At 43.0% G+C, this 25,205-nt stretch overlaps 1 protein-coding gene across 1 annotated transcript in view; it reads left to right on the top strand.

Moving 5' to 3' along the window:
• Positions 1 to 25,205, top strand: part of FN1 (fibronectin 1) — a 57,134-nt gene that overhangs the window by 1,069 nt on the left and 30,860 nt on the right. The window contains exons 2-19 of the mRNA XM_035891950.1: positions 141 to 269; positions 1,731 to 1,868; positions 3,712 to 3,843; positions 3,968 to 4,105; positions 6,528 to 6,686; positions 8,099 to 8,299; positions 8,786 to 8,965; positions 10,474 to 10,650; positions 11,591 to 11,743; positions 13,606 to 13,734; positions 15,351 to 15,494; positions 18,748 to 18,869; positions 20,097 to 20,274; positions 20,396 to 20,572; positions 22,103 to 22,231; positions 22,349 to 22,438; positions 22,988 to 23,182; positions 24,589 to 24,861. Of these exons, the coding sequence (XP_035747843.1) occupies positions 141 to 269; positions 1,731 to 1,868; positions 3,712 to 3,843; positions 3,968 to 4,105; positions 6,528 to 6,686; positions 8,099 to 8,299; positions 8,786 to 8,965; positions 10,474 to 10,650; positions 11,591 to 11,743; positions 13,606 to 13,734; positions 15,351 to 15,494; positions 18,748 to 18,869; positions 20,097 to 20,274; positions 20,396 to 20,572; positions 22,103 to 22,231; positions 22,349 to 22,438; positions 22,988 to 23,182; positions 24,589 to 24,861 (2,844 nt within the window). The remainder of the gene's footprint in view (positions 1 to 140; positions 270 to 1,730; positions 1,869 to 3,711; positions 3,844 to 3,967; positions 4,106 to 6,527; positions 6,687 to 8,098; positions 8,300 to 8,785; positions 8,966 to 10,473; positions 10,651 to 11,590; positions 11,744 to 13,605; positions 13,735 to 15,350; positions 15,495 to 18,747; positions 18,870 to 20,096; positions 20,275 to 20,395; positions 20,573 to 22,102; positions 22,232 to 22,348; positions 22,439 to 22,987; positions 23,183 to 24,588; positions 24,862 to 25,205) is intronic.

Below are 25,205 nucleotides of genomic sequence, written 5' to 3' on the forward strand. Positions count from 1 at the left end.
TTTGCTGCCCCTCGGGCTCGGCGGCGCCCGCACACGTGCGGTTTGCCGGAGCTGTGCCCCTTCCCTCCCTGCCTCTGCCCTCGGTAACTCCAAACTTTTCTTTCTCTTCCCCCTCTGCTTCCTCCCTCTTGCCCCCCCAGAGACCTGTTTTGACAATGGAAAATACTATCACATAAACCAGCAGTGGGAGCGCATTTACCTGGGAAACACGCTGGTCTGTACTTGCTATGGTGGAAGCAGAGGGTTTAACTGTGAAAGCAAGCCTGAACGTAAGTTGGTGGCCTCTTTTTGTTTGCATCAAGACCCCAGAATGGCTTTTGATGCCGAGTAAGCTAAGCCTTGTACAGAGTTATAATTGGCAGACTGAGTTTTCAGCTGAAGTTTGGTACTTAGGGTCGGTAACAGATCTACACTCAATTACACTGAAGATCTGGCTTGGGATTTTAAGAAATGCTTTTCATTAGAGATGGGCCTGCCACCAGAACCCTGAGCCAAACATCGCTCATCTCTCTGGAGGATTGGATCTAAACGTTAATTTTGGAGCCAACCTCTTCTGTATAATGAACTGAACTGACTCCTGGACTCGCATGGGGAAGTTCAAATCTGGAGTCACTTTGCAGCTCTGGCTCTGGGCTCTTGATTGCTTCACCCCAAGTTTTCATAGCTGTGCAGTGTCGTCAGCTTGTTTAAAAATATTTCAACTTACAACTTTCCACAGCCCCCCAGCCGTGCTGTGAGCTTTCTGTAATTGAGTGTAAAATGAGCTTGTTTAGTTTTCTGCAGAAAAAGTTTAGATGAACTTTAAATGCAATGTCTGCTGGAAGATGCATCTCTCTGGGATACAATGTAGTTTTGATACTTAGATGTGCTCTATCTTTATTGGTCCAAAGCCACTGGTTTGCCATAACTCCTTTATGTTGCTCTGGAGATACAAGAGAGAAAAATTGGTTCCTGGCTGGCGGTGTTCATGTAGGACAGATGGGAGTGACCCAGCAGGCTGTTTTGCAAGGCTTTTGTGCTGCCTGCCTCATGGCTAGAGTATTTTTAAGGAGTACTCAGTCCCCTTACTCCTCCATAAAAGGGGGTTTAATCTAGCTTTCCTTCCCCTGCAGGGATTCCCAAGTTTTACAGTTTCGAAGTCCAGTCGCAAGTTTTCCTTATGCGCAGTTAACTTTATCAGTCCAGTAGTGAAGAATGTTCTGTTGCAGATCTGAAGTCTGGTGGCAGCACTGGCATAACCATTCTGTAATCGCTTATTCAGGCATGAGTGTGAACAATTCACAAGTAGTGCTGTTGACTTCGATGGGATTGCTGTAGAATTTGGGATCAACATACTCAATTTTTTTTTCCACGTCAAAATGAGGAGGATTAGCATGACAAAGCACACAGCTTCTAGGGGATGTTTGCTTCCTCCTGTCTTCTGTACTGTTGCACTTCAAACAGCTGGGACCGATCCTTTCAGGGCATGCATGTATGTCCATGTGCCGTGCTCAACTTCTGGCTCACTGCAGGAGAGAAGCTGAGGTTATTCAGCATCATGGGGACCTTGAAGGGGACAAATTTCACCCAACTTCCTCTCTGCTGTTCCATCCCAGGAAGGAAAAGGAGACTGATAGCACTTTCCCCAGAAGAAAAAGAGCATCTATGCAAGGAAGCGATGAATGTGTGTTTCTGTTGACTGTACATGTTACTGGCATGGTTATATGAAGTTGATTTTTCTCCCCTCATAGCTGAAGAGACTTGCTTTGACAAATACACTGGATCCACTTACCGAGTAGGGGAGACATACGAGCGCCCCAAGGACTCCATGATCTGGGACTGTACTTGCATTGGAGCTGGACGTGGGAGAATCAGCTGCACCATTGCCAGTATGTAACTAAGAGCCTATTACTACAGCTATTGTTTCTTACTGTCATATTTTCCAGGGCAACTTACACAATATTCCCAATGCCCATTAGCTGGAGTTGAAGGGGCTTCATCCAAAGCCCATTCAAATCTGGAACTGAAAGTTCTTGCCTCATGTACATACATTTGCACAACTGAATTCCTCTTTTATTCAAGAGGTAAAGTGCTATGTGTTTAAAAAAAAAAAAGCTGAAAACTACTGTTAGTGTCCAGCCATACAGGTTAGTATGTTTACTATATACAAGAGTGTGTTCTGTGTTCACAGGCACGTTTATGAAAGTAGTTTTTTGACTGGAAAAGAGTTAGGGTCTGCTCTGTACCATCAGCATTAATGGGACTACTCTGAATAAATAATAAATACCACCTGAGAACCAGTCCTCCTGTCCTCCAAAAATGTCATGCCAACACTTGTCCCTGCGGGAGCTGGGATTTGATACCCAGACACCAGCTCAGTGTGTTTCTGCAAGTCCTTTTTCACCAGCCTGATCTGTACTTTCCTCTTGTTATTCCCTCTCTTCCCTTGGTCTGCTCTCCCTTTCATGTCTGTATGGAAATCCTTTCCTTATTGAGTCATTGAATTGTTCACAATTTCCCTTCAGTTCATAATTAGACTTTGTGAGCATAGATGATCACTGTGTGTCAGGACTTCTAGACTGAGATTTCAAAGTCCCTGAGGCACCTTTTGAGAAAAGTCTTGTTCTTAAAAGTATCCAGTTTCTTGTTTAAGAAGATGCTCATCCTAGTAGCATTGCCACAGAGGATTCGGAAGCCAGCCATCCTTAAAGTGTGGGAAAAAAAAATCCATTGAATCTAACAAGTAGAGCTGAATCCCTGAATTTAATGGCATTTTATTGGGCAGGGATGATAAGTGTTGTAAGAAAAGAAAGAGTCAGTAAGGAAATTGTCTGAATTTAATGGCATTTTATTGGGCAGGGAGTTGTAAGAAAAGAAAGAGTCAGTAAGGAAATTGCAAACATAAGAGTGGTCTCATTTCCTCATAATCAGCCTGGTTTAGAGCTCACTGGAGAGTCTTGCTGACTGCAACTGGCTTTGAATCAATCTTCGTAACTCTTCAGTTCCTTGCTTTTGTAAATGTGCCAATGAAACATTTTAGTGGCTCCTAATAAATGATCAGATGTGTGTTTCTCCTCTTATCCTTGGAAGAAGACCCTGTGTTTGCAAACTGCCCTTTACCGTGTTTCCCCCCCTGGGCCCAGTGGTGGGTCTGGACTGCCTCAGGGCTCTGGGGCACTGATGGGCTGGCAGCCTGCCTTTCTAGGGCAGGGGTTTCCAAACCCAAGAGGATGAATGTCCCACTGGGGTGTCACACCAAACACCTCCTTATTCTCCACATGCTGGCCTGGCCACTGTGTCCCTCATGCTACATAGGGACAGCTCTAGAGAGGCCCAAGCAGTACCACCTCAGAACAAGACGGAGGCAAATCCTCCCTCGCTAGCCCTCAGGCTGAGAGTGGGGCCTGAGGGAGAAACAGCACCTCCTCGGGCACCAGTGTTCCCTTTCACCAGCTGGGTGTCAGCTGTGGTTTGAAACCTGGAGGGGGTTAGCTGAGGAGAGAGGACAAGGCCTGGGAAGCCCAGAAAATAGATGGTGCCAGCGGAAAATGGCAGGTGCCATTTTGCAGGCTGGAGAAGGAAGCTACAACCTGCCCCACTCCTTCTCCTCACTGCCCCCCACCTCTGCCCCAGCTGATGCCCTTCGCCTCTGGCCATGTGGCCCTTACCTTATCCCCACAATGCTGTCCCTGGTGTGGTCCCTCACCTCAGCTCCCCTCTCTCCTGCTACAGATCGCTGCCACGAGGGTGGCCAGTCCTACAAGATCGGCGATACCTGGCGCCGGCCCCATGAGACTGGTGGCTACATGCTGGAGTGCGTGTGCCTGGGCAACGGGAAGGGCGAGTGGACCTGCAAGCCTGTGGGTAGGTGGCAGCTCCCTTCTCCCCCAGCACGGTCAGGGTGTGTGGCCTCTTCCTCCTTGTCTTCCCTGAAGTGTCCCTGGGTGGGATAGCCCTGGGTGGACTCTTATCCCCTTCCTTCTCGCAGCTGAGCGATGCTATGACAACACGGCCGGGACGTCCTATGTGGTTGGCGAGACCTGGGAGAAGCCCTACCAGGGCTGGATGATGGTGGACTGCACCTGCCTGGGGCCGGGCAGCGGCCGCATCACCTGCACCTCCAGAAGTAAGTGCTGGTCTGGCACCCGCTGGCCCCTCTGTTTTATTTATCTTATTTATTTTTCAAATCTGTCCTGTGTCAGAAATAAAAGGTATTCCTTTTTCTGCCCTGTTGCAAGCGACAGTAGTTTTAGAGGGGAGGGATGGCCGTTGCCTGAGAAGGGGTGGGAAACAGACCCCTCTGAGGTGAGAGGGGAGCGTTTGTGCATCCCGCTTCCCATTTGCAATCTGAGGATGTGCAGGAGAGCTGGTGATCTGTGCTGGTGACAGAATGGCTGGATTATTTGGTGTTTTAACCTGCTTTAGCGAGAAAGGTTTAAGAAATCCACAGGCCAGCTGAATCACAGTCACATATCCCCCGGAAAGTTGAGGGATTTGCTTGGTCTGCAAAATGGCGGAGACTTTGGCCTCCCTCATGTCTCCATTTCTGTTTTTTGAAGTAGCCTCCTGAGGGAGAATTAGGTGCTTTTAAAGAGAAATAGTTACCTCCTCCAACAGCAGGATCTTCCAGATTAAAATGTCCTTTTTCTCTTTATTACTGTTTAATGTATATGTTAGATAAAACAGGATTTGTTACCATAAATATTCCATTTTATTTGTATTTGCAAAGTAAACAGGGCTTTTAAAATCCAAAATCTCGCTTGTTTGTCTACCTTCTGTGCCAGTTTTGTTAGGAGCAAGCTCCATTGTGCAGCTATCACAGTTTACACCAGTTGCCTCAAGAAAATTTAACTTTGTACCTTACACCTTTGTTATGCAAGGTTTGAGAAACTCTTCTGTAGTCTTTAAATTGCCTCATGCTCAGTTGCCTCAGATAGTGTCTTTCTGCTGATATAAACAGCAGACCTGTAAAAAACTAAAACATTAAGGAAGGTTGTGATTAAAACTGAAGATCTGGAGAGACTTGGTCAAGAAATAAGCTGTTAAAATCGAACCAGCCTTGACAATATTAAGTCTGTTAGAAACACATGGGGAAAAACCATTAACTGTCAAATAGGAATGAATAAACCAGAATGTGTTGTTTGTGAATTTTGGAGGAGTTATTACTAATAAAAATGATTTGGCAGTATCTTTCCTCCCATAACTCAGGTCTGCATTGTTGTATCATGGGGGAAATTGCAATAAAATGACCTGTTCATTGTTCATTTTGTTTTTCAAATGTAATCAAATGGAGAAATTCAAATTTATGTATGTAAAATGATAGCTGTAGCCCACAAAGTGGCATTATGCTTCAGTATGTGCTGCTGCTATATATCTTTTATGGCCAGCATTTTCCAGAATCACAGCTGATTTCTTGGGGGACATTTCAGCTTTTCATTGTGTAACTTGAGAATCTGAGTGTCCGTAAGACAGGTTTTTTTGTTTTTTTTTTCTTCACGTTTGCCAAATTACATTATGACTACTTCACCAATTTACCACTCTTCTGGCAATTGCTCAGGTTTTGGTCATTTTAACTACTGTGAATTAGTAATGTGTTTTCCACATTCATATTCTATCCAGTGTGCTCTTTCAGTGGCAATCTGGCATGATGCATATGTCCTTCCACAGTTCTTCATAAATCTATGTTCATTGATCCATGATTGTATCTGAGCCACTGTATCAAGTTGCCCTTGAATGAGAAGGTAAAACGTTGTAATGGAAGAAGAACTAGTTAATCCATGTGGATCTAGCATCCAGACAAAAGTAGTTTGTTATGCTGTCCTTTGAACCCATTTACTCAATACATCAGGGACTGTGGGTTATTAAAGACAATGGGGAGATTTACAAAGTCGAATATTCCAGGTATGAGCAGCGTATATTAACTTTACTGGAGATCCGTGCATACTTCTTTTGGAAGAAATGGAATTTAACATGTTGCTCTGAAATGGGTTTTAGTTTCTTCCAGCTGAAGTACAGCCCCGAACCTGAACTGTGCCCTGTGTATAATATGAAATGACACAATTACAAAAACTTCCACTTTAAAAAAAAAGGGGGGGGGGGGGGGGGATAACACATTAAAACACATTTAGGCTTTAAAGGTATGCTAGACAGAATAGGCTTAAGATAACTTTAAAGGTAACTAGTAGGAATTTTTCGATCCAGAATGTGCTTCTTCACATTGATTTTGAATGTAGTTTACCATGTTCACACTGGGAATGTTACGATGCTAATTTTGACAATGGCTACAAAGTGAAATTGTAGTTCTGGAAATAAATGGATATTTACCCTTAAGTAAAGCATCAGGATTTTCAGATGCTCTCAGCCTATGCAGTTTAATGCAGGCTTTAATGCATACAGGACTTATAATAGTGGGCTGCAGAAAATAGGTGGGGTCTCAATAAAGGCTTTGAACTATCAGCTCTTTTGATAGCGCTGGTGGTTCAGTATTATGAATTGCACAGTGAAGCCATCTGATGCAGAAATAGCTAATGGTCATGTTCCTTATACAGATAGGTGCAATGACCATGACACCAAGACTTCCTACAGAATTGGAGACACCTGGAGCAAGAAGGATAACCGTGGAAACTTGCTTCAGTGCATCTGTACTGGTAATGGCAGAGGTGAATGGAAATGTGAAAGACACACATCCCTGCATACGACTAGCACTGGTAAGTGGGGCATCATAGTGCATAGAGAAGGGGAAGGAACAAGGAATGGCACATTTTGAACGCTTAGGACTTGGTGCTGAATTGTGCCATCCTAATTTAGGCATCTAGGAGTCTTGTCAGGGAAAGATCGTGAACAAAGAGGGTCAGAGTTCAGGAGATGGTCCTTGTTTGTGCATGTGTAGATAAGATTAATGTATACCTTGTTTCTGTGCAGAAATGAGGCTTGCACGTACAGATGTGCCTGCCTGTACAATGAGTGCAGTAAATCACATCTAGAGCTGTGCATCCACAGGAGCTATCTACTAGCTTTGTCTTGGAAGCGTGGCACTTCCAGTTAATATTTGAACTTTATGTATTCGCCTCAGGGTAACTTTGTTGAAATGTCCTTAATTTAAACTCCACTGAGACCATCTGGTTTCTTTGACAAGATAAATACACCTACTAATGGTTGAGCTTTAAAAGCCAGAAATGTCACGGAATGTATACAATGCTATTTAATATGTGTACATTAGATAGTTTGTAATTTTGGTATGAAATATTAACTAGTTTATAGGTGGCATATGTTTTTTGCCCAAGGTTTGTTAAAGTTTTTGCCTTCTAAATTATTTTTTGCTGTTTCAAAGATCTAGATTTCCTTTTGGTGAATGCAGTGTAAAAATTCTCTGTTTTCCGGCAGTACCTGTGCTCAATTTTTCTTGGTAAATGACCTTTAACTGTTTGGTACCATTAGGTTAACTTCAAACTCTCCGAAGGTCTAAACTTCAAAATGCACAAGGCTTCAAGATTGCCAGTATTTTGCTTCCATTAATATCTCCCCTATTTCAGCGGAGCTGAATTTGTGGACATTCCTGTGGGAATTATTACCAAGAATTTCCATAATGTACGCAACAAGCCTCTTTGTCTTTCAGTATTATTCCAAATGATAATGGACCAAGTACTTTGATTCAAACCTTAAAAATTCCAGAGTAAATGAATACATTTGTGTTTATTTTTCATTTTCAATGAAAAATTCAAAATGAATCCTTCTGGCCTTGTCTTCCTACTTCCTTGGTAGTTTTTTATTGTCTTGTCATTGATCTTGATTTTTCCATTCTAGATTTCCTTCAACCAGAATTTTTTTTCCAAAAAAAATTGTTTTTAAACAACTCCTGTGAAAAGCAGTTGACGCTCTTAGTCCTTTCTAAAGCCGCTCTACAGTGGTAGAAACCAGAGGCTATCAGTTGCAGAACTGGGAGTTGTTCTTTTAATTTGGAGGTTTAAGTGAAATAATTAAAATATGTCTAGGGAAGCTAAAAGAGTTGTGCCTTCGGTCTGATGGAGTGACTAAGGTTTTATTATCTCAACATTTAATCAAAGCATTCTGTTCTTTAGCTTTGCATGTAACATCTCACTTCTCCCACGTTCTGCTGCAGGATCTGGCTCTCCTAGCTTCACGAATGTGCAGACTGCATTGTACCAGCCCCAGCCTCAACAGCCCCAGCCTCAGCCATACGGCCAGTGCATAACTGATAATGGAGTGGTGTACTCTGTGGGTATGCAGTGGCTCAAGACACAGGGCAGCCAGCAAATGCTTTGTACCTGCCTGGGCAACGGAGTCAGCTGCCAGGAAATAGGTATGAGTTTGTGTTTAGTGCCTGTTCAGTCCAGTGAAATCTTCAGCTCTGCACTTTAATTTTGAAGTAGAATCCTTTTGTGTGTGTGTGTGTGAAATGTCTTCTGATGAAGACATATTGGAGAAAGGTGCAAGGGGTGAAGAAATAGTTGGTTTGGTTATTTGAAGCCTGGTTCTGTAGGGCGGAAACATTTCCCAGTGAGTTATATATAACTTGCTGAGGGAAAATGGAGCCCTTGGGGAGCAGCATTAATAACTTTATTCAAACCGAGCTGCAATAATATATGTTTGGAAAAGAATGTAAAAGAATGACACAGCTGCGGGGCTATGTTGTCAGTTGGTGTGTATTGGCCCAGGTCCATGGCAGTCAGTGTGGGTTCGCATCAGCCAGCAACTTGGCCCAGAGGCTCTGTTGCTGGTTTAGAGCCCTAAGATTTGGGGATTGCTTTAAGCCAGAGTCTAATGCTGTGATTTGCTTGTTTTAAAGCTGTGACCCAAACATATGGTGGCAATTCTGATGGAGAAGCTTGTGTTCTGCCTTTCACCTATGATGGGAGGACTTTCTATTCCTGCACCACTGAAGGCCGCACAGATGGGCACCTCTGGTGCAGCACCACTTCCAACTTTGAGCAGGACAGGAGATACTCCTTCTGTACTGAGCAGAATGGTAAGTTCTGCTTATAGAGAATCTTCACATACACATGACCCTCATGCACAGACAGAAGGAAGGAGCAGAGAACTTAAGGACAGGCTGCCTGAACAGTTCTGATGGTCTGGAGGGACTCTAGGCATGCCTTAACAGCAAGGCAGTCTTGTGAATGAAGGGCTGCCTGGAGTCAGGATACTTTTGTGATCTTGGCATCTTTGGAGGGTGCTCAGGGTGATACAGGTGTAGTCTTTGAGTCCTGTTCTCTCTCCTCTGAGCTGACCTTAGAACAGGAGTACCTCATGAGGATAGAGCTTTGGCCCAAAGGGTACTTAGACTTGGCCTTTGCTTGGCTGAATTGCTAGAGCAATGCCCATATTAGGCTGCGAAGAGGAGGATATCCGTGGAGTACAGTTTGTGCAGTCCTCTGTCATTCCCTCCGTCCTGGCTATCTAGCCAGGTTGCCATATATAGCAGTAATCTTAAGGTGATTTGTGATGACTGATCAAGAGCTGGTGCATGACTAATGCGGCAGCATTCCCTCTTGTCTGTGGATGGACAGTGTTCTCTTCACAGAACTACCTGTGTGGTTGTACTTCCTGGAAAGCCCATAAGACGTCTATGGAACAGTATCCAGGCAGCTTCTCTGGGACCTGACCTTGGAGAGAATTTTGCACATTCCCACATGAAAATACTTATTCTGCATAGATTTTTTTTTTTTTTACTCTGTTCTACTTAAGTTGTTTTTTTTGATAAAAGTCAAGGCTTTCTCTGCAGCGCATACAAAATTATTTCTTTAATAAAAAAAAAAAACAAAACAAAACCCACAACAAAACAACCCAAACAAAAAAAACGCCTCTGTCCCTGTCCACACACATATTCTTGTTTTAGTGAGGCTTCTCGTGATATACTGTGGGGAATGAGAAGTATCAGTATAGAAAAACCTCAACAAATGCCTCCTTGTTCTCCATTATTTGTAAAGCAGAGTTGCTCAAGAGATGAGTAGTTCAGGTAGGTTACAGCCCTCTTTCCACTGCTGCTTGCAAAATACAAAGCTTCCAACCTGCAGGGAGGTTTTGACTTGTCCTGTTGCACATAACTGAAGTGTAACCCTTTCCTGGGGACTAAGGCTTTACTTTAAGCCAAAGGGCACAATTGGGTAATAGCCTCAGTGAGATAACACAGATGTGCTGAGAACTGGAGTTTATTTGATTCCCTGGGCCTTGGCACAAAGGGTCTGCAAGGCCACTTCCCAAACACAGTAAGCTTTGGTTTTCCCTGTTCCTCAGGAATTACCATGACTGGCTCCACACTTCCTTCCAAAGCAGTATTTGAACTGAATTGACCTTGTGCAAGGCTTATGTTTCCAGATCTAAAATAATTAAAGCCAAGAAAAGAGGCCCATGGATAATATACAGGGTAAATGTGGGAAAAAATAGTGCTAGTGGTTTGTTTTTCAAGCTCTTCCATGCATGCTGAGGGAGAGTGCAGGCTTGATTTGCATCTGTTTTCTTTTCACTTTTGTACAGTTTTGGTCCAGACACGTGGTGGCAATTCCAATGGTGCTCTGTGCCACTTCCCCTTCCTGTACAACAACCGCAACTACACTGACTGTACTTCTGAGGGACGGAGAGACAATATGAAGTGGTGTGGAACCACTGAAAACTATGATGCTGACCAGAAATTTGGTTTCTGCCCTATGGCTGGTAAGGCTGACAACCATAAGGGGATTATGGAATACTTATTAAGTGGTTCTTTGAGCTGGAAAGTAGAGCGCTGTCTGTCATTGGTCAATTATTGATGACTTCCAATGAGATGCATGCCAGCCCAAAACCCTTTAAGGCATTTCTGAAGTTTTTGTTTTGTCCTTTTTTCCCCCACTGATCACCTCTAGCAGAGACTTAGGCAATGCCAGGAGAAAGCAGTTTTTGTTACTCCTTTGCTACAAGCCAGTGGTAGGCACACTTCTCAGCTGGTGCAAACTGGTGTAGATCCATTAGAGAGCATTGAACTGCAGCACTTTATAGCAAGTGAGGTTTTTGTCTTGCATCTGACAAAGCTTCTCCGTCATGGCTCATCACTTCCTCTTGCCTGATCTGTGGCTAGGAATAAGTCTATACTTGTAATATCAGTGTGTTACCCTGAAAATGGCAGTAATGTCAAAATCAATATTGTGGTCCATTCCTACAACCCATGCATGTCTCCGTGATGTCAGGAGGGGACATGTGGGAGGGAATGTGACTACAGTTCTTTAAATGAAAGGCCTTTTGTAACTAATGGCAATGTAGCATCTGGGCCCTTAAACAGCTTGTGGAACAAGCGGGTCTTCAAATGGCTACGTTCATATAAAGGCAGGTATGTAACATATGTAACAAGAACTGATTCTTTCACACAGCACCCCTTGGGCATTGTACAGAAGCCATTTCTAGTAGCTTTCAAATGAAAATTAAAATGAATGAACCCCTGCAAGGGATCTGCATTTAGAGACTGTCATTGCCCAGCAAAAATGCTATTCAAAATCGAGTGGGTGCCTAAAACTGCAGATGCAGAAACCACTACACAGTATGAAGGGGTATTGCAAATGGTCTAAGCTCTCAAGGTTAATTCCAGCCACATAAAGTATCCTCTTGCTTTCTTCTCAACCAGCCCATGAAGAAATCTGCACAACCAATGATGGTGTCATGTACCGTGTTGGGGACCAGTGGGATAAACAACATGACATGGGCCATATGATGAGATGTACTTGTGTAGGAAATGGCCGTGGAGAATGGACTTGCATTGCCTATTCCCAGCTCAGAGGTACTAATTTCCATGTTGATGTCCCCACTTTAGTCTAAGTGCTGGGGGGGGTGGGACAAATTTGTTTTCTCTTCCATTGTTTCAAGTTTGAGCCCAGGATGAAGAACTGTATATTATCAAGCTTTTCTTTGGAGCAGAAAGGGAATCCGAGGGACTGTGTGAAGTTCCTGTCTTGATTACATGCTGGAAAAGTACTATTTCAGCCTTTGCAGGCTAGCAGGCAGGGGCAAAACCTGATGAGCTTAATCAGGAGGTATCCCTCCCTCCTTTTGTCTACATGTGGGATCAGTGCCACTGTGACTTTACTGTGAGCTCAGCAGAGGCACATCCCCCTCTCAAGAACAGACAAAACTCCAGACTAGTCTGAAGTTTGAATGCAGAGCCATCCTGGTTTATTGTTCTGCAGTGAAATTTTCAATTCCTCTGTGCTGGATTAGACCTTTGCTGGCTAATCTATGTGAAAACTTGGCAGGACAGCACTGAGATTACTCTTTATTTATTTACTTATTTATATGAGTGGTCCAAGTGGAGAAGTGTTTAAGCAATACCAAAAAAAGAAGACTTAAAAGCACAGACATTCGATCATCCTACAGCTAGCTCACAGCATTGGCTTCATGTCTGGAAAAGGCAGGGGGGTTGTTGTCAAGCAGCCAAGAAAGGACTCTTAACACCGCTGCTGAAATGGGATATAATTTATAGGGAAAGGCTCACTCAAGGGCTTTGGGAGGGGTTTTTTTTATGCGTTTACTTCAGAACAGTGAGAAATGCAGTATTAAAAATTCTCTGCAGTTTCATTCTGGAGTTAAAGTGGTCTTTCCTGATGGAGGTGGGGGGTGGGGAGTAGACATACTTTGCTTTTTCAAAAGGCAAAGGTTATCTAAGTAGAGCTGTTTAAACATAGCAGCTAGAGAAGGTCCCTAGTGCCCATAGGAGGGTCTGAGCACTGCCTGGTTTATCCTGACGCCATGCCTGTGGTGTGGGAAAGTATGATGGGGAATGAAGGCCTGGGATTAACTGAGTCACTTCCCCAAGGACAGATGGTCTGTGATTGACTCCGGAATTGAACTTGGGTCTCTTGGGTCCCAGTTAACAAAACAACATGCTTCTGGGGTCATTTTCTTGTTTGTTTTGTCTTTTTGCTCCTCGCTGTGATTAGACTGGAATTAGGAATTCTGGGCTAGATCAGATTGACACATCACCATTGAACCTAATAGCCTGCTACCATTGTGCTTAGGCATGGGATCGGGTTACTGTGTTTTAAGGGAATGGTAGATTAGTAGGTACTGGTAGCATCTTGGATGTGTAATAGATTTGTTCCTGTTATCAGATTACTACAAAATGTAGCAGACGTACCTGGCAGAGTAACATCATGAGGATGTTTGTACCTCTTCTTGGTACCTTTATGAATTTGGATTAGCCCTTTTCTCCTTGTGCAGTTCTAATGATTTCAGGCAGTACTCAACGAGGTATTACAGTCTAGCTCTTTCTAAGAGGAGGTAGTGAGAGAGTTAGTGTGCTATTTCAGATTTTCTTTCACATGTGGAATATGTCACAAGGAAGACCCAGGCAGTTCTGTAGTTTGAGTAATGCATAGTACTTTGGACTGCATCCTACAGACCTTTTTTGCAAGAGTTGTTTATTTACGTATTACTAATAAATGAACTCTGGAGCAGTGGTATGTTTGCAGCATAATCGGTGGTGATCACAGATATCGAAAGGGCTCCCTTTTGCATGAATGGAGCTTGTCATGGTCAGTCTCTGTAAACTGATCAAGAGGAAGGAACAATGTGCCAAGCAGAAGGATTTTGTCTTAACACTTAGAGCTATTGCTGACAAAAGTGTATCTGCTCTTTCTCAAACAGACCAGTGCATTGTGGATGGTATCACCTATGATGTGAACCAGACCTTCCACAAACGTCACGATGAGGGGCACATGCTGAACTGCACATGCTTTGGCCAGGGCCGGGGGAGATGGAAATGCGATCCTGTTGGTAAGTCACCAGCTGTTCCTGCTTGCTAAACACAGACTGTGGCTGTGTAGGAGCTGCTTATGGTATGGTGAAACTGATGTGTGAATTTGGACCTGGTCTTTGCCCAGTTTCTGCCCCAAATTGCACAACTGCAAAAGTAGAAATAACACTGGACTTACTGGAGGGTAAGTGAAAGGGGATTCCTAGTTTTAAGGAGATAAGCTTGGATTCTCAGACATGCCACAGGAGAATTTGATGATGATGCAGTAGTGATGGATTTTGGCAACATACTTCTTAAAACGTAGCAGGTTATGGTAACAGGACATATTAGCCCCAGGCGGGGGTGATTTGGCTGAATTCTGGTACCTGAGCTGTCAGCCTAGCAGGCAGGGCTCTCAGACTGAACACTGATAATATGCAACTAGGTACTGATGGTAGGATCAGTTTTCTTTCCTTTCTCTATCCTAAAATCTCTAGGTCTCCTCATTGAACTGAGAAAGGAGCACCAGCGTATATTAACTTACCTTGGACTAAGTTGATTTTTTTGGCTGCCCTTTGTTCTGGCAAAGAGAGAAAGCTCAGGATGAGAACACGTGTTAATAGTACTCTGGAGGTTAGCTGAAACCATCGTGGTTCTCTGCAGGAATGAGGAGATTTCATCTCTTCTGTCTCCTCCCCTTCCCTAGTGAACCTTGATTGGAAGATAAGACCTGGCTTTGTGGTTTTCAATTACTAAATCCAAGACAACTTCGAACTATTGCCAAGAAAATCTATCGGAAAGTACTAGTGGTCAAGTTCTGTATTATTTACAGTAATATCAGTACAGGTTTACTGGAGGAACTTGGATTGTAAAGCTCCTGAAAATTACTACTTTGAAAGAAGGGGAGCGGGGATGATTTTGGCTATCTGTAAAGGTGCAATCGGTTTAATTTTGTTGACACTCTCTAAACAAGGTTCCTGTTCAGCCAAGAAGTATAATACCAGTTCTCACTGAAAATTTCCATTAAGACAGAAATATAGGCATAGGTCAGACTAGAAAGTGTACTGAAGCACTGGTACTGTGCTGTATTTACACTAGCTAAGCTGATTTCAGGATGTGAACTGTCCTCCTTTGGTTTATACAATGGTAAATCTGGAAAGAATCTGCTGAAAATTAATGGGTCACTTTGGACTTATAAAGTATAACTGAATTCTGCTGAAGCCAGTAGGAATTTTGCCATTGATTTCCTTGAGAGCAGCATGGTTGAGCTTTGGATGAGAGATGAACTTAGTTGACTAGAGCAGAATTGGGCTCCACAATAGACAGTTCAAAATAATGGGGTGTTCCTTCAAGAAAGGATTTGACTTCAGTGGGAAGCTTGCCAGGTGGATGGCCTGTACTTAACGGTACCGTAAGGAATTCATCTCAGATGAATTATCCCCCTAGTATCTAACTTAACACATGCAGTGATTTGTCAAGAACCTTGATGTGAGATTCAATTTCTGTTGCCACTTTATTTAATTATATTTGCAAATAAATGTTGGTGTTACGTTTCTTTGTGTAAAAGTCTATTGTGACTTACTCTTCTGTGTTTGGCATAGATTTTTCACTGTAGTTTGTGATATGCAGTGGTTAACTGTCTCTCTTGTGCCTTTAGATCAGTGCCAAGATTCGGAAACCCGTACCTTCTACCAAATTGGAGATTCATGGGAGAAGTATGTCCATGGTGTCAGATACCAGTGCTATTGCTATGGTCGTGGTATTGGAGAATGGCATTGCCAGCCTCTGCAGACCTATCCTGGTAAGAAACACAACAGATAACTAACTCATCTGCTGAGTAAGACATGAGGAAAGCACCACCCCTCACCTGTTCAGATTTCTATACATTATTCCTTTTGGTTTGCTTTTTAAATGGTTCTCCCCACCCTTGGCAGACACAAACAGGTGTCATAATTATAAAGAGGGGCCCAGGCTGTTAACAGCTTTTCCTGAGGCCAGGGTTAGTTTACAGAATGACTGTCAGTTCACACAACAACTTGGGTTTACATTGCCTCTTGTTATTTAGTGATATCACACCTGCAACCTTCAGTTTCTATTGCCTAAAACTCTTACATATGTAGTCTTTCCTTTTCCACTCATTACAGAAGCAAAATCCGCTGTGGCATTTCTCCTGATCAGTACCCTGAAGAAATTAAATATTTTAACTTCATTTGCTTAGTCAGTTCCAGGAAATCTTTATAGGGACAGGCAATGCCTGTTTATTGGCTTGTTCGGTTTCAGTTCCCTAAACAGAACATAAGGGGAACAACTCTACTTTCCTGTTTAAGGTTGCAAATACCACTGTCTTAATCTGAATAAGATGAAATATTAAGGCCGTGTTGTGGCTTCCCTGTTGGGAGGAGAAGACTATGCTCAAGTCATTGGTTCCCCAACCCATCTCTGAGCATAAATGTGGAGGAGCTGTGTAAAGATTGGATGTAGCAGCTTCAATGCTAAGTTGATTTTCTGCTTTCATATTAAGATAGGCTAAGAAGCAGCTGCCCACTTAGTAGCTGCAATGTATTTATCCCCTAAGTGCCCCGCAAGGTAAGAAAGGGAATGCGAGGCTCGTTCGGAGAGTTTTAATATAGGTGACCCTGCTGTAGAAGGGGACAAGCTCCTCTGAAGTCTGTTGTAACTAAATGCTTCACATGAATAAGGTGAGTACAGCTTCTCTGTGACTTGCTTCACATGCATCATATAAAAGGTCTTTGCAACAGCACCCTATTGAACCTGACCTATACCCAGTAGTGTTGTGAATGAAATGACAGCATTTCTATCCATGGCTATACAGCTAGTGAGCCAGAGACAAGGGAATAGGACAGTTGGCAGACAGAACTAAGGACTGACTACCTTGCTTTGGAGAAGCAAACTAAGGCAGGCAAGAATAGGAAGCAGACCTTCTTTGGATTTTTTTCCTCACGAGTTTCTTACTGGGGTTTGCTGAGCTTCATTGACTCCTGTCAGACTGCTTAAACAAACATCTCCCTGAGCTATGTGAAATATGCATACCTCCAGACTGGAAACCAGGGCTTTGGGCTTCTTTAGACACCAGAGTGACTGAAAACATGTAAATAAACCAAATCAAGTGTTTCTGAATGTAGGTTTGGGGTTAGGGGAGCTTTGAAATTTTCTCCCTGTGGGCACAGGTTTGTTTGTCTGGAAGTCCCATTAAATATGGAGCAGGTATATATGTTACAAAGTTGTCCAAATAAATTATAATTAGAAATGTTGGGAGTGGAGGGCAGGTGAAGGTATTTAATGGCTAAACCAAGACACTTTCCTTCAGATTCCAGGCTGCCCTTTGCTGGAATTTTCTGAGAACTAACATGAGCACAGTGCTGCTGAGTGTTCAGTGAAACCTCCCCAGCAGGGCTGGGAGGGACTGAAATGAAAGGAGAACCATGGGATCTTAAACCCTTCCCTTCTCTATTAGGGGGCTTTGTGGAGAAAATACACCTGAGCCTGATCTGGCTAAAAGCAATTGGTAGTCTTATGCATTAGAGCACTGCTGAACTTGTATTTTCATGAGTTTATGGGCCTGATTTTTCTCAAGACTTCCACCAGCCCTTCTGGTGTGGTTTGTAGGTGGAAGACATGCCTCACTACCTCTGCAGTGCTTCAGAGAGTCATGAAAATTCAGTGTTTCAAATCAACTGATGAAGGAATTTAGTAAAATACTAAAAAATTAGTGTCTCTTTGCAGGGTGTATTCAATGTCAGATCAGAAATTTGCCCTCACCATGCCACAAGATCGTACCTAGATTGAGCAGATATTTCTCATCTGTTTTGCTGCTCCCACTGCAGAATCACAGAATCGCAAGGGTTGGAAGGGACCTTGGGAGATCATCTAGTCCAACCCCCCTGCTAAAGCAGGCTCTCCTAGAGCATTCTACACAGGACTTCGTCCAGGCGGGCTTTGAATATCTCCAGAGAAGGAGACTCCACAACCTCCCTGGGCAGCCTATTCCAGTGCTCTGTCACCCTTAGAGTAAAGAAGTTTTTCCTCATATTCAACTGAAACCTCTTATGTTTCAGTTTGCACCCATTGCTCCTAGTCCTGTCACTGGACACCACTGCAAACAGACTGCTTCCATCCTCGTGACTTCCGCCCTTAAGATATTTGTACGCGTTGATAAGGTCCCCTCTCAGTCTTCTCTTCTTCAGGCTGAACAAGCCCAACTCTCTCAGCCTTTCCTCGTAGGGGAGGTGCTCCAGTCCCTTTATCATCCTAGTAGCTCTCCTCTGGACTCTTTCTAGGAGTTCCTCATCTTTCTTGAACTGGGGAGCCCAGAACTGGACACAGTACTCCAGGTGGGGTCTCACCAGGGCAGAGTAGAGGGGGAGGATAACTTCCCTCGACCTGCTGGCCACACTCCTCTTAATACACCCGAGGATACCATTGGCCTTCTTGGCAACAAGGGCACATTGCTGGCTCATGGTCAGCTTGTCGTCCACCAGGACTCCCAGGTCCCTCTCGGCAGAGCTGCTTTCCAGCAGGTCAGCCCCTAGCCTGTACTGGTGCATGGGGTTTGACCTCCCCAGGTGCAGCACTCGACACTTGCCCTTGTTGAACTTCATCAGGTTCCTCTCCGCCCAACTCTCCAGTCTGTCCAGGTCCCGCTGAATGGCAGTGCAGCCTTCTGGTGTATCAGCCACTCCTCCCAGAAGATATTGATGAAAGCAGTTTGTTGCTGAGAAGCTCCCTCTCTCTGAATAATATAACTTTGCTTTGCAGACTTTTTCTATACTAGACCGCTCATGTTTTCTATATCATTGATAACTAACCGGAAATTAACCCAAAGAGCACATCTTAACTCCCCCACAGAATACATTCTAATTCATCGGTTTTCTAAGGAGAAATGAAGCATTACAGATAGAAAGACAATATGACTTATTTTCTTTGTATAGAAATAGTATTTAAGCCACACAACTTTCTTGCTTTTTGATGAGTCCACAACAAAAGCAGAAGAAAAACATCTCCAGTATGTAAAAAATGGCAATTCTTTTTTTCAGGGTCAGCTGGGCCTGTTCAGGTGATCATCACAGAGAGTACAAATCAGCCAAACTCCCACCCTATCCAGTGGAACGCTCCTGAACGATCTCACATCACCAAGTACATTTTGCGCTGGAGACCGGTAAGTGCCACATTCATCACCATTTGTTCATCAAAAATGCTTTATTTGGCTTTTTCTGTGTCTGAAAGAAGTGGCTGACACAACTTCAGCAAACTTTAGTTGCTAATTCAGTGTCCTTGGCCTGTTGAGGTCAACAGTTACTCTGAGAATCAAAGACAACCAGTGCTGTATAAACACTTGATGTTTTCCTGCCCAAACTGTTCTGGTCACTGTGTTCATGAAGTATCTTATTAACCAAAGCGCTAGCACCGTAAGCAGACAACTTTATATTCTTCGCTTCAAGTAATGTAAATCCTTGTGGAAGCTTCCTCATCCTAAGAAACATTGGTTTAGTACCATATGCATATCTGGAGACAACTGGATAGATTTTTATCCTATTAATGAGGAGGTAGAAATTAGTAGGTTATGAAAATGTGAACAGCTAGCGTAGGATTAAATAAACAGTCATCTCTCATCTTCTGTAAAGTCTAAACCAAAGCTTGTTAACCAATGTTTGTTGGCTCCTTCATATTTGTGGACTGATTTGTTTTAACCAACATCGATGAGTTGTGTTACAGTTCCCCTGAGTACAGCTTCACAAAAGACCACTTAATGATTAAGAACATTCGTACCTTGATGCTGCCTGTTAAGAGAACAATAAAGGCCCTGATCCAAACCCATTAAAGGCACTCAAGTCTTTTTACTGACTTCAGTGTATCTTGGATCAAGGCCTGAATGAAATGGACTTTAAAGCGTTGGAGTATAAACCTCAGAGGATGGAGCATTATTTTAGAGCTTCTCACAGAGTTCAAATGCAGGGTAGAAGGGAAACACTTTTCTGTATTTTTTTTTTTTTTTTTTTTCAGATGATGGCTTAGAGTGTTATTGTGAACAGCCTTCAAATATGCATTTTCCATTTATGCCATTCCTTCTAGCCTTAATGTATTTTTGATAAAGGAATGAGTTTAGTCTATATATTACAAATAATGTTCCTTTTAAACAAAAAAGTTCAAAGCTAGATTGTTTTTCAGTTTATCTCGGTAAAACTTAAATACCCAAAATGCCATTAGCCCTGCTTCCTGGCATACCTTTCTCATCTCCTTTCACTTGACTCTCTGTGCATTAGCCATTCAAGTCACACCTTTGAATATCAGAGTGCTTGGTAACCATGTAGCGGGTTAGGGCACTTGATACGTCTGCTTGCAGCCTAGGGAGTCTCACACTATTTGTGTGTCCTTGTTCTTGCAGAAAAACTCTGGAAGGCAGTGGAAGGAAGCCACCATCCCCGGCTACCAGAACTCGTATACCATCTCAGGCCTGAAGCCTGGTGTGATATATGAAGGACAGCTCATCAGTGTTCAGCGGTATGGCCACAAAGAAGTCACCCGCTTTGATTTTACCACAACCAGCACCACAGCAGTGACAAGTAAGTTGAACAGGGGTAATCCAGAAAAACATAATCTCCTTCACCTAGGTCTTTGTTTTGTGCATCCCCATTAACACAAAAGTAGCATTGGTTAATTAAACCTCTTTCTTCTCTCTTGTAGGCAACACTGTTTCAGGAGAGACAACTCTTCTTCCTCCCATGGTTGCTACTTCAGAGTCAGTCACTGAAATCACAGCCAACAGCTTTGTTGTCTCATGGGTTTCTGCTTCTGACACAGTTTCTGGATTCCGTGTTGAGTATGAGCTGAGCGAGGAGGGTGATGAGCCACAGTATCTTGGTGAGACAATATTTAACTCTACTAGACCAAAGCATTGCTAACAGTACATTGCAGTTTTCTGTGACAATTGGTATAGCTCGTGTAAATAGTGAGGACCTTGCTATCTTTCAGTTTGATTCAACCAGGACATAAGAGTAGCAATACTCACTCAGATTAAAAGCTCCCTTAGTTCATTGTCCTTTCTCCATCAATGGTTGTAAGTTCATGTCCACAGAAGAGTATGAGAACAAGGCAAGCATATAGCATTATCCTCTCAGAATACAGTCCTAGGATCCTGTGGAGGAAAACTCCCTCAGCCAGAGGTGGTGGATCTGTAATAACAGTGGATAGATACATTTATTCTTTTCAGCTCCACAAATTTGTCCAGTCTTTCTTTCCTTTTGAAGTCATGTAAATTTGCTAGCTTCCACGGCATCCTGAAGTGAGCAGCAGTGCAGATGAGGGGAGAACCAAATCTGTTTTTCAAACCTGCTGCTTGGCTAATTTCCTTTGCCATACCCTTGTCCTTCCATCAGAGTGGAAATAGAGAAATCTTTCCCAAATGCCCTCTCTTGGCTACTTGTCATCTCATGGATGTCTGCTCCAGTCCGCTCCGTCAGTTGTTTTGTTTGGATTGAATCTTAGTCATCTTTGATAATGTGATGACTTAACTAAGTCAGGAAGCTGGTTAAAGGCACTAGACTCAGACCTAGGAACTGAATTCACTTTTCCAATACGCACTGTAGAGCCTGTGTCACCACATATAATTTCATCTAAACTTCTTTTTCCTAATTTCCTGTCCTGATAATGGTAATAGCAATATCTCACAAGGATTTGAGGTTATAATAGCTATTTGGACATGATCATGGTAGAACAACAACATGAGAAAAAGAACAGTAATCCTCTGACCTAATAATTCTCCCTGGACTGTTGCTCCCCTGGACTCACAGGCTTGGACTCATGAGCAGAAGTGGCTTACACTGGGACTGCCAGCACTGACACCACCTTTCTTGGCTGCACACTGGCTGCCCAGACAGCTGAACTGTGTTGTGAAGCAGCTCCTGAGCTCATCTGTCTACAGACAGAGGTTTACAGGCAAATTGAAAGGCAGTTCCCAGTTTGCCTTAAGATGTTTGGCTTCAGTCTGGCCAGTAAGGAGCTGCTTCATGGGGAGTTTCCTACATCTGGCATGTAGGTGGACATCTGGGGGAAGGGATGGGGGGGGGGGAAGTTCATCAGCCCTCCTAATGTCATTCTTCTCCACTCATGAGTCAGTCTTCCCACATAACCTATTCATGTGAAAATTTTTCCATATATTTCTGTATTGAAAATACAACAGTCAGGATATGAAATGAGTACTCAGCTAAGATGGCTCTCCACACAATGTTTCTGATGTGCACTAAAGACACAGTGCAGAACAATTGCTGTTTTATTGCAGGAAGACTGTGATTCAGCCTAGATTAGAACAGAGGTCTCAATTATTTAATTTGGAGAGAAAGCTCTTAGCAAACAGAATTGCTAAGGCAGTTTTTTCTTTCATGCCTTCCTTAGATCTTCCAAGCACAGCCACTTCTGTCAACATCCCTGACTTGCTTCCTGGTCGCAAGTATATTGTTAATGTCTACCAGATCTCTGAAGAAGGAGAGCAGAATCTGATTCTGTCTACTTCACAGACTACAGGTATGTGTGGGTAGTTATTGCTGCACTTTGAAAGCTGTTTTTATTGTTTGCTCAATAAATGTTTGTTACCTCTTACCTTCATGCTTGCTGTCCTCTTCTGTTTATTTTCTTAAACAGCTCCTGATGCGCCTCCTGATCACACCGTGGAAAGTGTAGATGACACATCAATTGTTATTAGCTGGAGCAGACCACAGGCTCCAATCACAGGTTTGTCTAATTGGAGTGTACCTATTTTGCACTCTTGGTAGAATCTGAAATCTAGGTAAAAAATAAAATGAAGTGTAACTCTGGGACAGAGGGCTAGTGCATAATTCTGCCAAGTCTGAGAGACCAACTGGAAAGCACATGAGCAGTTTAGCCTTTGCTTGGTTTCACCGTCTGAACTAAACCATTCAGGAGGCTGGATGCAAAATCATTCCTTCTGGATTTGGTTGCATAAAAACAAGCCCCAATGACCTTCTCTTTGTGTCTGTCATCCAGACCATCCCATAACAAGCATGAGAACTTTATAGACCCTAAATCCACATATCAAAGCTCAAAAATACTCTAACTGAGCTCAGATTATGCTTTGTAAGGCATTATGAGTGTGCAATCTGTAGATGGGACATGAACAAAGGCAAGCCATGGGTCCTACTGAAGTTTAGGACTATTTCTCTGAAACCTCAGCAGGGAGATCAGTTTAGTTCTCATTTCTAGCATTCCTTGTGTGGACTTACTGATTGTGGCTAATGACTGTATATATCTTTCTTGCTTTAGGCTACAGAATTATCTACACACCCTCCGTGGAAGGCAGCAGCACAGAGCTCAACCTGCCTGACACTGCAACCTCTGTAACGCTCAGTGACTTGATGCCGGGTGTTCAGTACAACATCAGCATCTATGCAGTGGAAGAAAATCAGGAGAGTACTCCTGTCTTCATCCAACAGGAAACCACAGGCGTCCCACACACAGGTAGCTGTCAGCGTGTTCTGGGTATCCATCACTGAGTTTTCTATTAGTAAATAGAACCAAATGACAACACAATCTTTCACTGCTCTAGCTAAATGAATTCTTAAATGGACTCGAGTCTGGGTTTTGTTGTCATTGTTGTGTTTTTTAATTGTAAATGTCACTGGTATTGAAGTTCTATAGTAAAGTCATACTCGGGTATGAATTGACAGTGTCAAGCCACCACTCTGTATTAACAGGGTTGTAATTCCTAGGGATCAGACTGCAGGCAGGTCAAAAGGTTGGTCTTGCATTGTGTCTACAACAAAGAGAGATCAGAGTTTTCTGAGGTGTCTTAAAGGGATTCTGCTAAGAGATCTTCTTAAGAGCCTGGTAAATGCATTTTGCCTCAGTACTTGGCCTGCAGATGTTTAAGGTTCTGTACTCAGACACCACAAAACAAATCCAAATCATTCACCTGACTTCTCCCTCTCCCTTCTAGTCCTAATCATTATTTTCCAGTGCAGTCGGTGGAGATGAGAGGCTGCTCAGCATTTACTGATGTGCCAAAATAACACCACACGATCTAAATTTGAGGCACCCACAATTTAAAAAACTACTCGTTTCAAGGTTCTTTAAGTATCCAATTGGGCTGAATAGCCAAACCAAAAGAAAGGATAGTGAAAGAATTGGGATCTGATGTGGTAGCAGTGGAATTTGATGGTCCTGCAAGTTGCAAGCACATGTTTGCAAGTGGGAATTTACCAAGAATGAACTCAGCTCAAATGATTTTATGGTTTGGCATCTGTATCTTCCAAAAACATTCATTGGTTAACCTTAGGGCAGTATCAGTCCTAATCTGAAGAAACTTAATTTGAACGTAGGGATTCAAGGGTTCAGTAGTGTGGACCAACACAGAGGGAACTGGATTTTGTGTTTGACTACAGTAAGGCCAGATCAGCCCCTGTACTTGTTTAATTAGGAAAGATAGATTTTAAGTTAATTATAGACATTCAGAACATGCCATGGGTTTTGAAAACCCTCCCTTTTAATTTTAAAAGGAGGTTCCTGTTTCCATCCCCTGGAATATTTCTTTTCCCCCCAAGCTTTTGGTTCCCCATATACTTGAAGTTCTGTAGCATATTACATCTGATCTTTCAGTTCTCTTTCTGTGACAGCAAGATACCTTCTATGACTGAAGGCATAAAGTACTTAAAACTATGTAGTTACATTTTCAATTGTAGTCTGTTTGAATATTCTCTGGGAATGTGTGTATAAGGTAAGGTTACCATGACATTTTTAATTTGGTAAATGTTCTTGGGCTATCCACCATTCAATCAAAATTAACTTTTTTCTTCCACGTAAACTTATAGCTTCTCCTGCTGATTGCGAAGGACTCCCTCTAACACTGTTCTTTCCCTCTGCTTCAGATGAAGTTCCTTCACCCAAAGATCTGCAGTTTGTGGAGGTTTCTGATATCAAGATCACCATCATGTGGACCCCACCACAGAGCCAAGTGTCTGGCTATCGAGTGGAAGTGATCCCTGTCAATCGCCCTGGCCAACATGGTCAGAGGCTGCCTATCACCAGGAGCTCTTTTGCTGAAGTTATTGACCTGCTCCCAGGAACAACCTATCTCTTTAAGATCTTTGCTGTGAGCCATGGCAGGGAGAGCAAACCTTTGACTGGAGAGCAAACCACCAGTAAGTGTCTTTCCTTCATGCTTTTTTCAACCATTTGAAGTGCATATTTCTCTGTCGCTTAGAGAAATATCTAAACAGAGCACTTACTTAAAGTGCAACAGTTATAGCCCAGGAGGTATCCCATAACTAGGATGACAGGGCTGGGAATTCATTCACTCAGACAATGATCTTTTCAGCAGATTTATCCTCCTCGAGGGCTTTCCAATGGGAGTTTAACTCTCATGGCACTTTAAAACAATTTCATATGGCTGGAATTCAGCTTTTTTATTACTGACTGAGAATTGATGGGCCCTGCAGTTCTTTTACAGCAGAGCTGGCAGCCTGTGATTTTTTTTGGGGGGGGG

This window comes from Egretta garzetta, unplaced genomic scaffold (genome assembly GCF_000687185.1).
Source record: "Egretta garzetta isolate BGI_Z169 unplaced genomic scaffold, ASM68718v1 scaffold230, whole genome shotgun sequence".
In the NCBI taxonomy this organism is placed as follows: domain Eukaryota; kingdom Metazoa; phylum Chordata; class Aves; order Pelecaniformes; family Ardeidae; genus Egretta; species Egretta garzetta.